This window comes from Solea solea, chromosome 16 (assembly GCF_958295425.1).
Source record: "Solea solea chromosome 16, fSolSol10.1, whole genome shotgun sequence".
Taxonomy (NCBI): domain Eukaryota; kingdom Metazoa; phylum Chordata; class Actinopteri; order Pleuronectiformes; family Soleidae; genus Solea; species Solea solea.
This window is the reverse complement of record NC_081149.1, coordinates 12,114,461-12,130,857: the sequence shown is the minus strand read 5'-3', so window position 1 is coordinate 12,130,857 and position 16,397 is coordinate 12,114,461. Positions and strand designations below refer to the sequence as shown.

The 16,397-nt window shown below is 38.9% G+C and overlaps 1 protein-coding gene across 9 annotated transcripts in view; it reads right to left on the bottom strand.

Moving 5' to 3' along the window:
- Positions 1–383: 383 nt before the first annotated feature.
- Positions 384–16,397, bottom strand: part of med25 (mediator complex subunit 25) — a 19,235-nt gene continuing 3,221 nt past the window's right edge. The window contains exons 7-20 of one of the 9 annotated variants that reach the window (XM_058654212.1): positions 16,215–16,368; positions 14,836–14,948; positions 14,633–14,708; positions 14,046–14,305; positions 12,445–12,546; positions 9,017–9,102; positions 8,863–8,920; positions 8,647–8,754; positions 7,912–8,088; positions 3,816–3,929; positions 3,536–3,604; positions 2,046–2,216; positions 1,799–1,949; positions 384–939 (exon numbers count right to left, since the gene is read on the bottom strand). In XM_058654212.1, coding sequence (XP_058510195.1) covers positions 836–939; positions 1,799–1,949; positions 2,046–2,216; positions 3,536–3,604; positions 3,816–3,929; positions 7,912–8,088; positions 8,647–8,754; positions 8,863–8,920; positions 9,017–9,102; positions 12,445–12,546; positions 14,046–14,305; positions 14,633–14,708; positions 14,836–14,948; positions 16,215–16,368 — 1,743 coding nt within the window. In that variant the 3' untranslated portion in view covers positions 384–835. Of the gene's footprint in view, positions 940–1,798; positions 1,950–2,045; positions 2,217–3,535; positions 3,605–3,811; positions 3,930–7,911; positions 8,089–8,646; positions 8,755–8,862; positions 8,921–9,016; positions 9,103–12,444; positions 12,547–14,045; positions 14,306–14,632; positions 14,709–14,835; positions 14,949–16,214; positions 16,369–16,397 lie in introns of all 9 variants that reach the window. The other 8 variants (XM_058654215.1, XM_058654214.1, XM_058654216.1 and 5 more) reach the window with 8 other exon arrangements.

The window sequence follows — 16,397 nt, the reverse complement described above, 5'->3', positions numbered from 1 at the left end:
GTGTGTGTGCGTGTACGTGCGAGGGAGCATTTTCAAAAAGGACACTGTTGGCATATACTGTATGTGGAGTCATGTGCACATGCGGTCAGCCTGACTGTATGATATGCCAGAGGAAACATGGCCAACTGATGCCATCTGGTAGGACTACTTGGCACAAGGGCGCTCTATGTTTCCACAACATATTGGAGTAGTTAAAATTAACACTGTGACACTTTCTGGCAGAAAAAGACACAGAACAATCTATTATTAAGTCTATTTCAGTGTTTCTCACCTTAAGAATCCACGCTGCATTCACATACGAGGAGGCAGGACTGTGGCTGGATTATCACAAAGCTCATAACATTATCACCTTCGTATCATGTCGACAGTCCATTAATCATAAATCACTTCTTCCATTATTTATTTTCCTTTTTAATCTACATTTTTTTAACAAAAAAAGGGGGGGGCACAAAAAAGGAAAATTTCAGCAAAAAGAAACAAAATAACCTATATTTACTTGATAAAAAAGTAAAAATGAAAGCAGCGTTAAGTCTCCAGAAGCGTCACATAGTTGACCGGTTCCAGTGATTTGGCTCCAACCAGTATGTAGCATGGAGGATTAGCATGATGTCAGGTTTCATCATTAACATAAAAAACTAATGCACATCGTCTGCCCCTAATTAACTTCAGCTGCTCAGTCTCATAAAAAAACACAGAAGATACTACTCATGATGTGTTCATTAATTATGTCGACCATTCGCGGTAATAAAGCAACAGAGTGGATGTATGTGTCAGAAGTGGCAAATGGCTGCCAAGTGTTCACTGAAAGTCCTGTTTCTCGGTCCTCGACACTCAATCAGATAAGGTCCATGAGGATTTCATCCTCCATGACACTGGAGACTTGAGGCATCCCGGGCTGGGGCACGGCTCCTCTCTGACCTCCAGACATCATCACAGGACCTGCACACGGGGAGGGATGGAAGTGGTGTAAAGAGAGGAAACAAGATTTATGAGGAGGGAGTTTTTTTTTTTTTTTTTTTACAATTTTAGGAATAAAACTAAAGAGAAAAGGTCAAAGAGATCATTGTTATGACTCAGAGATTAAATGCCATTGCATTGGCTGTTAACTTAATTGTTAAACACTTTAGTTACTTAATTAGAAGGTAATTTAAAATTTGTAGCATTATTTAAAATCTAAAGTACATCCTACATTAACATCAACCAAGACATTATAGATGTCTGTATTATTTTGACTGAAAAACTAAACCTGAGGAGCAAACACTGGTCGTGGACAAGGGGGCCAAACTTAGTGAAAAAAGGTTTTGAGAAGATTAAGTATTAATAACCTGTCAAACCACTTAGAAGAGTCTGACAAGAGGCCCAAGGAAATCAATCTCCACTGTCACTAGTTGTTACTCGTCTTCAGTGCAGTTTGAATGTTACCATAGTCTGGCAACCACAAAGACCACCATCAATCTTCAGTGCCCAATTCTGGAGCTTCAAAATCAATATAATATATATTGTATGTAATAGAACTCCTGCAAACAATTCTTAAATCAATGTAAACCAAACCAATTGACAAATTGAAGCCAACTGGGACTAAACATCTAACTCAAGCAAGTTTTTAAATAAGTAAAATAAAATAAGAGCAATGACAGCACAAAAAGCTCTTTTATATTTAACTTTTGGGTGACTGACTTACCCTAGCGCTCAGTGTTTTCATTTCCTTTCAGATTTATCGACCTTATTGCCCTTTAATAAGTGCTTTCTCAGCCATATTCTGAGATTTTACGTTGACTTGAATTCATGTTTCACACACCCCTCCACATCTGTGGGGGTTCCTGCTGACCTGCCAACGGCTGCCTCCACTGGCTCTGCATTTGAGGCCCCCCTCCTGGTGCCGAGTGGACCAACTGCGGCCCTAAACCCTGGTGAGACATCATGCCTGGCATGTGAGACACCCCGCCCTGCTGCAAGAACACGGAGACAGGTGAGACGTGTTAACTCTGACAAAACTCATTTACCACATAGTCCTTCAGTCACACAATCATTTGTTGAATTCTTACCGGCTGCTGTTGACTGAGGAGAAGACTGCGTAGCTGTGGATTGGCTCCTGGGTTTGAGAGACGGAGTATGGGACCCTGTGGTGGGGCTTGTCCACTCTGTGCAACCTGGTTGGGTGGAGCCCCACTGACCGGAGGCTGTTGGTTTGCTGGTCCTGCTGCTCTCATTGTCATCTGAATGAGTGCCCGACAGTTACATCACATCACATACTCAGAAAGTATGGTCACATCACAGTTCTGTTCAATAATGTTACTTGACATGTCGCCCAAATACAGATTAATGCATTCAGTGACGATACAGTGTTTAGTTTGTTGCTTATGTTTGTAGCACAGAACATTTCCAAACAACTTAATCAACGCTGATGCATGTGCAAAATCATGCACATGACATTAACTTTCCAATTCAAATGTATTCATTTAATTATTTTAAAACAACATAAGAAAACACTAAGACCAACTTAAAACCAACAGAAACATTAAAATAATAAAAGCGTTAAGACCAATAGGAAAGGAGACATGGATTAAAATAGGCAAGCTTAGGCAAAATTGGCATGCTGAGCCAAAAGCCAAGGAATAAAACTGCGTTTTGAGAATTTGATTTAAAAACAGGAGTGTGGTCTTTGACCTGTGAATCAACCAAAACCAACACCAGAATATGTGTATTTAAGACAACTACTTAAATGTGAGTTCTGGCCACAGATATTCAGCTATTTCACATTTAAATTACAGGTATTTGAATATAATTACAAAAAATCTATATGAAAAATGGGTGTTTGCCAACTTATGGTTGATTTTAAAGACACTAATGTGCACCACCTTTTAAAAATATCACGTCCTCAGGAGAGATTCATGTCAACCATCGTATCGTGACGAGAGCTGTGTGCTCCTGTTTTCAAAAGCCTGTCACCTCACAATCATGACAAACACTTTGAATTCAACAAGATACACAAACCTATGCATGCACATGTTCAGTTCATTGTTTGTGTCAGTGGCATGCTGCAAGAGGAGCGTTTAAGTAAAAACATGCCCATAGAAAACTAGCTGTTCGCCCGCTTCATGACTGACACGTACACCATTCAGCCAGGACATTAACACATAGAGGCTGATTTGTGTATTTTTGACGAGCCATGAAGCCAAGACAATTATCTGAGACTAAAAAACAAGTTTAAATCCACATTACTTATCTTAGATAAATCAAAAACAAAATACAATACTGCATGTTATAATATAATGGAAGTAAAACAATGTTTCTATGTAAATCAACCTTATGTTTAGACACTGCACAAATAACACAGGTATAACACATGTGATCAGTTTGAATGTTATTTTCTGTCCATAAAAGAGACAATTTTTTTTTTTGTTCTTCAACTATCACTCAAGACCAAAAGTGAGACTTTGATTATCAAAACTATTTCAGGCCACATGTATATAAATTATAGTGGCCGCCCTAACGACATGTTGATTGTATGACAAGAGGCTAATGTGTGTCTCACCATGTTGTTCTGCCTCTGCTGCTCCTCCATCATAGAAACCTGACTAACAGGCATGCCCACCACCACAGACTGCACACAGGACAGATCAGAGTGGAAGAGGAGGAGGAAGAGAAGGAAGAGTGGTGAAGAGTGTGTGGGGATCACAGCCGAGGAGAGTGTTAGCAGTCAGACATGCAGAAATCAGTGGGCACCAGTCGGGGAAGTAACAACAGGCAGTGTAAGAGGGGAAACTGATGTGAAAACACAGGCAGGCATGCCAGCACTGATATAGTTTACCTACCTGCTGCTGGACGTTGCCATGGGAGACAGGAATGGGACCAGACGGCCTGTTGAGGAAGTTCTGGTTCGGCGGGACCTGACTTGGTTGCATTGGACCTCCTGCACCACCCAGCTGCTGCATAGAAACATGACTTTAAAAACAGCAGGAAGTGCATTTCTCATCGAAAACTGGAGAGCTAACCACCTTTATTAACCAACTCGGCATGTGTCCTCTTCTCGAGTACTTCTTTGCCTCACCTCTATACTCATTAACATCTTTAAATGCCCAGCATGAACTCTTTTATTTCCCTGTGTTCAGAACAATATGTGGCTAAAGGTGACTGTGGTTAAACACAATGCTCAAGCGCATCATGACAACACACAAAGGAAAGGAGAATATCTCGGGTCAGGAGACCTGAACCATACAACCACCGCAAAATTACACAAAATAAATGAAGCACGGATTCAACAGAGCAGATTTTCTAAACAATCATTAATTAACCATGAATGCTTTGGAGTAATGGTGAAAAAGGTAAAATAGCATAAACATACAGACATGATATATTGGTCTGGAGTGCTCCAGAAAAAGAACAGACATATTCATACTTCAGTATATAAGACTTGCCCATGACGTCTGCATTTGTCCAGTTGTAGATTGATCTGGTCCACTGTGGTTGTTTTTAAGTGCTTTACAAAAAAAAAATTGGATTGGACTGGACTGATCCGGCAGACACAGATGAGTGCATGTGTATGATTTCCAATGAGTTGCTGACAAAGTTAATTGTCGGTTACGTCACCACATGGCTTTTTCACACTGTGGACCTGAACAACATCCTTTTCTTTTTTATTAATACGGAGTGAGACATATCTCTGCTGGGAGTCACACGTGCAGTGAACAGTGGGAGATGTCAGATAAACATCAGAGCGGTATGGCTGCTGTAGACTACAGAACACTGTGAACAAATTCATGGAAAATGCACTTTTCTTTTCTTTTTATTGAAACGGATGCTTTATTTATTTTATTTTTTTATATAAGCACTGTACCAGTCCTTGGATTAAAATTAAATAAAAATAATTATTCAAGCATTTTATTAATTTTTTTGTAGAGGTATCCTGAACAGCAGCAATGTTTACTCAAAGGAATATTTTAGAATCAAGTATTTGTATTGTCTTTATTGTTATTGTTAGTTAGCACACGCCCAAAACAACCTCAAGTTAAATTGAAAAAGTGGAAGCTAAAGAGCGCCATTGAGTAATTGTGTGATTTATTATCCGATTATCGACTAATCCTAATAATCGATAATAGTCGTTAGTCGCAGTTCTATACACCGCCGACTTCCTCCCCTTATGAATCTTTGCCTTCGGGCTCAAGCAGAAATGTGGGTACTGCGGACTCCGGTGCTTTCACCGTTAGTGTGCTTCCATATAACACTGTTGGAGTAAGCCCAGGAATGAGGTACTACAAAGATACACACTTAATGTGTTTCACTCAAACTGCTGATGCCTCATTTTAACATTTACATAACTGAGATTTATGTAAATGTAGTTTAGCAAAATATTCTGTCCACTATCACTTGCAATAAAACAGCTTTAGGTGCATTTCCTTTGTGGCAGTAAGGACAGCAGGAATATTTACACAGAGCGCCTCAATGTTTTCCATGCCCATTTTAAAAGCTGAACCAACAACTCTTTGACCGGCCCTTTTATCAAAATAAATTAATAAATTCTACAAATGTAATCTTGCTATTTCTGCACAAATGCACCGAATCCATAATCTGCAGTCACTGCCAACATATTTGTAGCATGTAATTGATATTTTCTATGTAAAGGACATTAAGAGCTTTGGGTTGAATCTGCATATCGACTTCTTTTGTCCGTGGTTGTGCAAACGAGAAGCAAATTCAAAAATATAGAGCATGATGACGACAAGCCAGTGGAGATTTAATTTCAAGCACCTCCTGCTGAAGTGTTTGCTATTTTGGTTACCGTGGTTTTAAAACAAACTGGCGACTTATTATTAAAGCACTTAATCTTAAGTGTGAAAATGCGTGTACAAAATCCATCCACACCCGAAGGTTTAAAAAAATAATAATAAAAAAAAAAATAAAAAATAAAAATAAAAGGTAAAGCAAGTCAGAGGAACAAAAGTAACTCTGCAAACAAATTCTGGACACATGCCCGTATACATTCAGACTCTAAAAACATATATATACTATTTTCACATTGTTTATATAGTCTTGAGGGGGATAAGAAAACACAGAAATCACATACTATATCAGACTATTGACAGCAAAAATGGCAAAAATAATTTAACTGGCAGCAGCGCTCTCAAATTACCTGCAGTGTTTCACTGCTTCTCCTATGAAGCACAAATTATTAACACCACCACCCCCACACAGCCACGGGTTTGCGCAGCTATCCTTTTAAGGACTCTCACTGACTTCCATGTATTTGGACAACGTTACCGAAGCGTTATCTCTTATCTTATTTACATCTTAGCCCTAAACATAGCAGGTTCCTCAGAAATGAGCTTGTGTCTGATAGACACCAGGTTTTTCATCTAGTTAAATCTATACAGGACAACCAGGGATGATGTTTCTGACCAACAGTAACAGTTGATTGTGATTTATCTCTTGCCGTTAACCCATTAACACCTTGGTTTTAAAACCTATCACCTTTCAAGCAAAACATTCTATTTTGTCTTTCTTCTAACAAACGAAATTACAATCTTATTGTTTTGAACAGAAAAGCCTCAACTCCAAGTCCTACAAGTGAAATATGAATTATGTTTAGATTGCTGTTGTGCTTCTCCTATTAGCAATGCAGCACGGAATGTGTGGTTACACAACAGGTGGAAAACACAAAACCTTCTCTACACTTCCATGTCCTCTGCTTTCTCTAAATGCCCTAATTCACTTAAGCACAAAGTTACATATAGGGCTAATGCGTTTTTGCGAAGAAATAAAATTAGCAGGGTGAGTAAATAAGTGCTACTGCCGCTGATGAGAGCAGATTGCGACAAGAAAGTTAATTAACTCAACAATGGGCATCATTTTTAAACTGGGGCATGCTGCTTCTCTGTGACTGGACGCTGCATTGCTTCACAGCGATGCAGAACCCCTCACCACTGGATGCAATAAGCTGGAGTGGAGTAGACGGCTAATCCAGAGGATACTATTTAAAATCTGAGGATAAGGATGAGCAGGGAGGGGAAGGGAAATTCCACTGCCATGAGGACGAGGCAGTAGTGTTTTTAACCTGTAATGAACTCTGGCTGGAAGGAGAGGCCACGTCTCTATACGTCCCTATTATGTCTACAACATACAACTGTGACTGAATCGCTTCTCCTATACTATCTTATGTAATGTTAAAATCTGGAATGTGGGGCCATGCCGTGAATGTACGTGATGTACTTTCTTATTCCAACAAGCCAAATCCTGAGGATTACTATATAACTTTGTAAGTGATTACCAGAATTACTACAGATTTATTTTCTGTTGGACACTTTATAATAATCATTTTTGTGATTACGCCACCTTCACAGCACATTATGTCAAGTGCAAGACCTTCACTTAACATGAAGATAAGTTTCCCTTTATAGCTGAGATTGCAGAGTGCAACTAAAGGATTTTACTTATGTTTTGCTTTTTTTGCATGAGACCAGTTATAGTCTCAAGAGAAAAAAAACAATATTAGTCAGTTTCTTCTTTAAAAAAGAAAATTGAGCTCTGATGTATTACATTAACAATTTCCAAAAAGCAACGGATTCTGTATTTGGAAACAAATGTGACATAAAGAGCATTGGATGTATTATATCGACATACATTTCCCTCTCTTAAGCAGCGATTATGAGGTGGGTGTGCAGTGGTCAGCTAATGTTGCAGTTGCAGCTAATGCTAACCCCATTAGCCTCATCCAGAGTGAGAGACATTAGTAGGTGCTGTGAAGATACTGGGTCTACTAAATGAAATGTCAATAACAATGCACCTCAATGTCTTAAACAATGCACCTCAATTCCCTGGTGCTCCTCTATAATGCCCCCTCATTATCAGTTCCTTTTGTTCTCCACACTCCACATATACAAACCTTGCTCTCCTCCTCCTCATATCACTACTCACCGCTCTGTGCTGCTGGACCTGTTTGTGGTTGGTGATGACTTGCCGGATTCCATTGACAAATCCACTCTGGTCATTGGGAATGAGGCCCATGAATATTCTCTTCTTGGACGAATAGAGCAGCATCAGCACCCGCACTTCACAGGGAGAAGTGGTGTGGGGGAAGTGGACGCAGCCGGCCTGTGGAGGGGTCACAGAGCAGACTGACCTTGAAATGGGACTTTCACATGTTTATGGGATTGGGGTCTGGCTTGGGGACATAACCTACTCCCGAGCCCCTTTTCCACCAATCAAACATATAGGTTTTATTAATTAAATGCAAATGGTATTAACTTAATTCCTACTGTGCTTTCTCTGGACCGTGAATCAAGTTCAGGCAAAGAGGCAGAGCTCAGCCACGGCAATTTCTCAGTGTTATTACCTTATTAACAATGCACCACACTGACAAAACTCCCCTTCTGGAACTGAATGAAAACTAAACAATTAAGTTAATTTGTACTGATGGTAAAGCATGTTTCAAATCCTATCACCAAGCTGAATGTGACAAAATGTATACCCTGGAACCCCCTCTGGAGTCTCTACCACAATACTGCATCACAACTCCACGTTCAACCCATCTACTGGACAGAAGGGGGAGCTGCACTCATTTGTTGCTCATGAAAAATGGATTGAGGCAAACTGAAAGATGTATACACACATTTGAGGTTGTGAGAGAGGTAGCATGCTTTGAAAACTTACAAATCCACTGGTCATGATGCGGTAAAGGCCTTTCAGTGACTCCAAGTCTTTGTTAGTGAAGAGAAACTGAACCATTCGAGAGTTTCTGAAGAGGTGGCCTAAGGTTGTCTACAAATGAACAAGAAAGAGAGGACTTAGTTATGCAGCATTCATAAATGATTGTCAGCACACAATACATTCACACATTAAAACAAGCTCATAAAAAAATTGTCCCACCAGTAACTGCTGTGGAATCAGCTGCATGATGAGCTTCTGGGGCCACTGATCTGTGTTTCTGTTCAGAAACAGAAATAGCATGGCAATTATTCATCAGGTGTTTAAACCAATCCCTCCCCTATAGATCAGTTTCAGTCAACTGACAGTTACTCACAGATTTTCTCCTTGGTTGACGTGCACTTGACATGGTAGAGACCGCGTCAGTTTGGTGGCTGAATCCATCGAGGAGGCTTTAGGCTTCTGCGGAGAGAAGGTGCAGAATGACAAAATACACTCCAAAAGAAGGAAGCGGTTCAACTCAAAGCAATATGAATTATATGCAAAGAAAAGAAAAACTGCAAACCAACAAATCCTCTTTTTTTTTTATCCAGATTGTAGATTACAATACAGTGCAATTCATGTGCAAAGCTAAAAAATGGACACTTACCACTGAGCTTCACCAGAAGCTCTTTAAAATGGGAGGAAGTCAATATAATCAACCTAAAAGGAAATTTATTTCTTTGAAGAACCAAAGACAAATGTACAAACTCATTGTCTGTCGGTCAGAGGAGTGAACCTGTGAAATATTTGCTCTGAAAATGTTAAAACACTAAACAGACTCACACAACTTGATAAGAATAATTTAATCTTGCAATAAATACTATAGTGGAGTTAACGGATATATGACAGGACTGACTAGGACTGACAAAAATTGAGAAATTAATGTTTCTTTTGTTGCTGAAATAACCAGGTTATGTGATGATTTGATTTTTTAGGTAAGAGGGGATAGTGTTAACAAGTGTCAGCTTCAGCCAATTCCCTTTCAACTTGTACTTTTTATGGCATTTTATATATTTTTCATTTGTGCTTTTGTATCTGTATTGTCTGTTGAATATGAATAAAAATAAATACAATGAATTCATTTTAAAAAAACAAGTACATATCTTGCACACTTTTTAGTGCTTTAAATTGTAAACTTTAACTGACGTCATAAATAGTTTAAGCACAAGGGCAACCAAAGAGACAAATTATGGATACATTAAATACTATGGTGCTTGGCAAAGAAAGGAAGTCATAATTGCAAATTCTTCTTCTTCTGATAATTTCCGGCAGGCTGTACGCCGAGAGGTGTAACGCTGCCCTCCACAGTACAATCTCTTCGCATTCTTCTTACAGATGTATGAAAATGTAGCAACAAATCCCACATCTGAGATGCGTCACAACGTCCAACATTAACATTTTGCCTCCTTGTGTAAACACTTCAAACAAAAAATGTTTGAAGTTTTTGACACTGCGTATTGGAAAGGTTGAACAGAGAAAAGGTTCATGTAGCTATGGCAACAAGACCCCACCGCAACAAAGTCACAGCAAAAATGTATAACTCTATCATCATCTTATGTGTAGACTTGACTGAGCACAAGTTACAATACTAAATCTTTAACTGTTTGAATGGAAACGCTTTACCAAGATGCCACAACATCAAAACTCATTTTCAAACCTCAGGCTCAGGATTCCCTGTGGTCAATATTTTACTTTCTCGCAAGTAATTAAAGGGCAATTAGTGATTCTTAAGCTTTCCCTATAAATACATCTTATAACTGCAGAGCTACTGCCAGATTATGGGGTACATTGGTTGGTGCTGGGATCTATTTGTACCTATTACATTCCTGCCAAGAGTTGTGTTCACCGTCTTACAGGGCTTTTATAAGAAAAGCCTGTTATTTTAAATGTAGAGGTGTGAGGCAAACATAAGAGTGTGTGCAACTTTGCTTCTACTTTCTGGTCTTGAGACCATAGATTTTTTTTTTTGGTTTGCAGGATTAAGAGCTACACTATCACTGATTAAAACACTGTCAATGTGATCTCTCAGCTCCTTCAAAAGTGTACAGGATATCAAGGTGCGTCCAACTCCTGGTGACAGGAGTAGATAATGTTACTGTTTACATTGAATCTGGCCATGACATTTAATATTTGCTGAGGAGAGACATGCAGATTATCAATGTTGAAATGTTGAAAATTAAATTAAAAAAAAAAGGAACAGCCCTTGAAGCATGTCAATGCAACAATCCCACTGGGAAAACTGCCATGCGCTGTTCAACTATGGAGCATCAATAAGTGATCAATGATCAATCAGTCATGTATCAGTCCAGACAATGGTTGTCCTTGTGCGGTCTATTACAAACGCATTATGCTAAGCCTTCTCTTCAGACACACTTGCTGCAGCAACAGTGAAAGACAGCAGTGAAATAAACAGTCCTGTTTTCACAGAACCACCTTAAATTGGTTGCACCATATTTTAGACAGCAAAAGCTCTCCAGAATGAGCAGGTTGAAATTCAGCCAAACAGAATGCACCATATTGATAACACTGTAGTCAGAACAAGCTCCAGCCAAAAGAGTTGGCATTCGTGGTTGGCTTTGTGAGAGTTTTTCTATTTAATAAATCCAACAACCACTTCTTTAAATAAATATCCGTGTCTGTAATGCAATTCTCTGCAACATTTTAATTAGTCCAAAGAAGAATCAGCAATTAAAACCTGATGAGTTAACTGGAGAGGACACGGCAGTTTAAGAGCAATGTTGCATGCCCCTAATCTTTTCACTCTAGTTGCTTGCGACTGTACATTTACATAGACAATATGTAAGAGTCTCCTGAGCTTCGTGCTCTTAAATAATTTTGACAAACAGAAAAGAGAGGAAGAGAGTTGACAGAGGAGATTGATCAGTGAGTGTGTCACCAAACACAAACACTTGAAGGACTCATGACTGTCGCATGAAATCCATTAACATCCATTTTCCTGGCTCAGCACTGCAGCTGTAAACTACATTGATCTGACCTTGAGTTTAGCCAATGGACATGTGCAATTAATCACAGTGTATAATAATCAATGACAAAAGGGAAATTAATCCATACCTTTTACTGTGTAGTCGTGCTGTCTGTCTACTACATGCACATGTACAGCTGGGACAGCAAGCCAGTAAAGTTAATTAAAAGAATAGTTTTAAGAAATATTCACCTTACTGCCAAGAGTTGAAAGAACACATACATGCTACACACTTAGATGTGTGGTCACTGTAAACAACGCAGCTGTTTAGCAGCTGGTTACAGTCTTAAAATGGTGTGAAGGAACAAAATCCAATTTTGTTAATATTAATTAACACATGTCCTCCTGTTTCTTATTTTGTGTTTGCCAACATAGACTTACACAATATATATTAGACACTATATTTGCAACTGGATGGAATTTCTGTACAAGATAACCAATATTGATTAATAAAAGCGCGATTATTGCATTAATTATTGCATTTTTTAAAGCACTAAATGTTGTGTTGACAGCGTAACATTAATATGAGAGCTACAGAAGTACTGGCAGATTTTTCAGACACACAAACATGGCAAGGCTAGCCATTTCTTCTTCTTCAATAATGTGGACTACTTGAAATTCAAATGTCATTACTGTTAGTAAGGAATTAAATCTATAATGATCTAAAAAAAAAATAAAAGAAAAAGACCTCCTAACATAACATTTATTGCTTTCTTTTCAGCTTTCCTGACATTTCCCCTCAAAAAAGGACTTAACATCTGATTTTTCTGTGGTTTTACCTCTTGCCACTCCAGAACGCCAGTCCATGCAACTATCTTATTGGCAATGTTTTGCTGCTGTCCAATTGGATTTGCATTGCTTTGAGGTCCAGAAACACCAGGCTGTTGAATACAATGAAGAGGAGGTGGTTACATGTAGTCTACATATGCTGTTTAAGGCAGACATAAAAGTAGAGTTTTCAAATCATAGGATGAACACACAGATTAAATGAGGTTTCCCGTTGTGTTAATAATACTATCATTGTCATTCTGTAGAGCTAACTAAACAAGAACATCATTTAATATTAGAAAGCTCATTTCTGCTACTGGGAGAAAAATAATGAACCAATATGAAAACAGTAGCTGTATCACTGTGATGTTCGAGGGAAATTGGGGACATTTTGATCTGATAGTAACATTAATGTTTAAAATTCACTAGTTTGATATGAGACTTCAGACAGTGCGTTAGTCTGCAAACTCCCCGCTAAGCTGCTGGTGATACAGCAGCAGCACAGATGAGCAAAGTCTTAGTTGTGCGGCTCCAGACACGAGCAGGGCCACTTACATTTGATCGTTCATTCATTCACAGACTGATTTTTTACAAGGGGGTGAGAATAAGTACTCCGGTCTTCAACTGAGTGCTATGAGCAGGTTAAACTCCACAGAATGCCAACATGTTCACAATTAAACACAATTTAAATCAATTCAACACAGGCTTGCTGTCTATTCACACTGTCTATTCGTAAGGACCCACGTAGAAATCACTGACAATTTCAATCTACTTCTGTTACAGCATTTAGTGTGCACAGTCAACAGCTCAGGGGAGTAGATAAGCGATGAGTGCAGCTACATCTGCTAGGATTAAGTAAATGATGGTGATGGTAGCAATTGGTATGAAGACATAATAAACTATTAGGTTACAGATTATTTTTGGTGTCCGTTAATAATCAGCACTGCAAGTTAATATGTTTTTTTTTTTTAGTGTTAATATAATTCAACCTTAATCCAACAGAACCTTAATCCAGTTTGGGTTTTCGACAGCTGTCTGTGCTTACGAAATTAACCTTACTGTCTTTTTAGAACAAATTCCAACATTGTGCTGTTATTCCTCCACAGTGCCTCAGCAAGGAAACAAAGAGAGAAAGTGGCATAAAAGTGTTTAAAGTTGACACTCGGCTATACGGAGTGACTACAACACCATATGGGTATGTGACTATTATTCCATTATTTGAAACAATCTCACGTTTAAAAAGGAACAAATCGTGTAATATCACAAGATATCACCACAAGCATGCATGTCCCGTGTGTTAACTGAACATATGTCAGTCACTGTTTTAACTTGCTGATTAAATGTGGCGTCTTTTTCATGGAGGAAACTGAGAACATGGATTTGATATTTTCTCTGAAGTACTGCTGAAATAAGGTTCTGGAAAGAGCACATAGGGACAGTTATGTATGCGTTTGTGCATGAACAAAGTGTCATGCTGGGTATAAGTCTTATATATGTATTTTTGGAGAATCTGGTGACCACACACACACACTCAAAAACAAAAACAATGTGAAATGGCCCTTAGTGTATTGAAATGTATTGGTTTTTCAAATTGATTATTGTCAGAACTTACCATGTTGGGCTGCACTGAAGGCACTGTGGGCTGATTGGCTGTGGTCTGCTGCTGAGGCGGCTGCTGTGGCTGCTGATTGGGTGGAGGCTGTCCTGGGGGTGGGACTGGCTGCTGCTGGTTGGGAGCACCTTGTTGCAGCATTATAGGCTGCGTTGCTGTGGTAACTGTTGATATGCTTGGCTGACTGAGCTTTACTCCAGGGACTGATGGGATATTTGGCTGACTGGCGAATGGGGGACCTTGATTGACCATTCCTGGGACTAGAGGGGGAGTGAGAGAATCCGACAAATATCAGAACAGATGCCACATTTGAAAACAAAACTAATACCAAGAGACACTATGAGCTACTGTGCCCAAAAACAATGCATTCTGGTTGTGCAATTATTTTTGGAATACTTTGAATTTTAACTAATCCAAAGATCCAATTATCAGAAGTCAATCTGGGTGAGTCAATGAAACAACTTGTTTTGGTTTAGGTTTTGCTGTTAAAAATACAGACACCACCACAGTAAACACAGACACTGCAAATAAAACATTGGCTAACGTAAACTGTTCACAGATGCCCACAGAGACCAGTGGTAACTCACAGCGACTCTTCTGGACGTTGGCTGCCTCAACGGCCATCTGTGCAGCCACCTGAGCAGCAGTCATGGGGGCTGTACTCTGTGAGCAAGCAGATGAAAAGGAAGACAATACAGGGTAAAACACTGTATCCATAAATACTATTTAAAGCAGGCGGTAAGAATTAGTCTCCAGGCAGCCTTATGCTGTATGGCTTCTTGCACATTACCTGATAAGGGTGGGCTGTATTAATGGGTGGAGTGGGCTGTGAAGGTACAATGAGAGGCTGCGATGGGACAGGCAATGACTGAGGGAGGACAGGTTTGAGCGGCCCAGAGGAAACTGGAAACAACAGAAGATGTTTAGATATTTTTTTTTTTTTTTACACAGTTCACAAATGTCAACAACAAAACAATGGTACTCCATTATAGGAGAAGAAGAAAATATTATCGAGACTCATGAAAAAGTGTAGGAGTAATCAATGAGCATACCTCAAAAAATGTTTTATTTAACTAATAACTGTTAAAACTGACATTACATGATAAACTACATAATCTTGACTTGTGTGACATTTTTTGTATATCAGAAGGATTTAACACGTGAAATTAGCCTCTAGAATACTCCAACCAAATAATAGGAATTTATTTAAAAAGAATCTGGAAAACATAGAGGAGCCTGCAGCCAATAAGTGTTACAGTGACGCAGTGAAAACATGATAAAAGGGCAATTTAGTAGCTTCTCTGAGAAACGCATACAATAAAATATGAACAGAATGAGATTAACAACATTAATACCAGCTTTACTTTTGTCATTTTCAGCTTAAGGATCAGAAAAAGCAGACCCATCAAGGGGATTTGGAGATAAAAAGCTAACCACAATATGGCTGCTACAATATGGACAATAAAAATGTGTTTACTATTATGCATAGTGTTACAGATACAACTGTTCAATGTTTCAAAAATATTCCCTATCGTTTTAATTCACATTTGCAGCCCTCTTAAAAGATAACAAATAATCTCACCAGCATCCCATAAATTAAAAGAAAAAATTTAGCTTGCATCGACTGTCTATTCAATCTGATGTGGACAGACAAACTTCACAACCAGCAGACACACAGCACTGACAACCCAGTGTCTACTTATAATGTTGTGATGTTTTGGTAAACTATTAGCAAGAATTTTAGCTTACATTCAGATTGGACAAAAACAGTTGCAATTTGATGAAACGTTCTTCACCAGCTTGTTACTAACGGAATTAATGTCAAATGTTGGAGTGTGGCATAAAGTTGAAGCAATTTTATTAAAGGCTTTTTGACAGAGATTTATAATAAGATTGAGAAGCAGAGTGTTTTTTTGAACATAGGCTGAAGATTGCGAAGCAGTAGTTGGATTGATGGTCGTGCTATCTATAAAGGCACAAATGAAGGAGTTTATCTACTTTACCTGTGAACCACAAAGACAAAACTGATGCTTATTTACATAAAACATCTATCGAACAATAAATACTGCCAACACTTCCCTTCCAGTCAAAAGCAGTCTATTTAAATAAAATCAAACAGACTGGACAGGACACAAAGGCTGCCCACACAATAAAAGAACAGTTACTCACCAGGAAGTGAAATGCCTCTGACTAGGACCATGTGAAAGGGGTCCTGACTGTAGTCTGGATGGGGTTCAACTACTCCCCCTACAGATGCCCGTTCAAACAAAGACCTCAGAGCCGGCAGTTTTCGAGGAGCAACCACTGAGAAGTGAATCCCTTTCTACAAAAAAAAACAAAAAAAAAAACAGA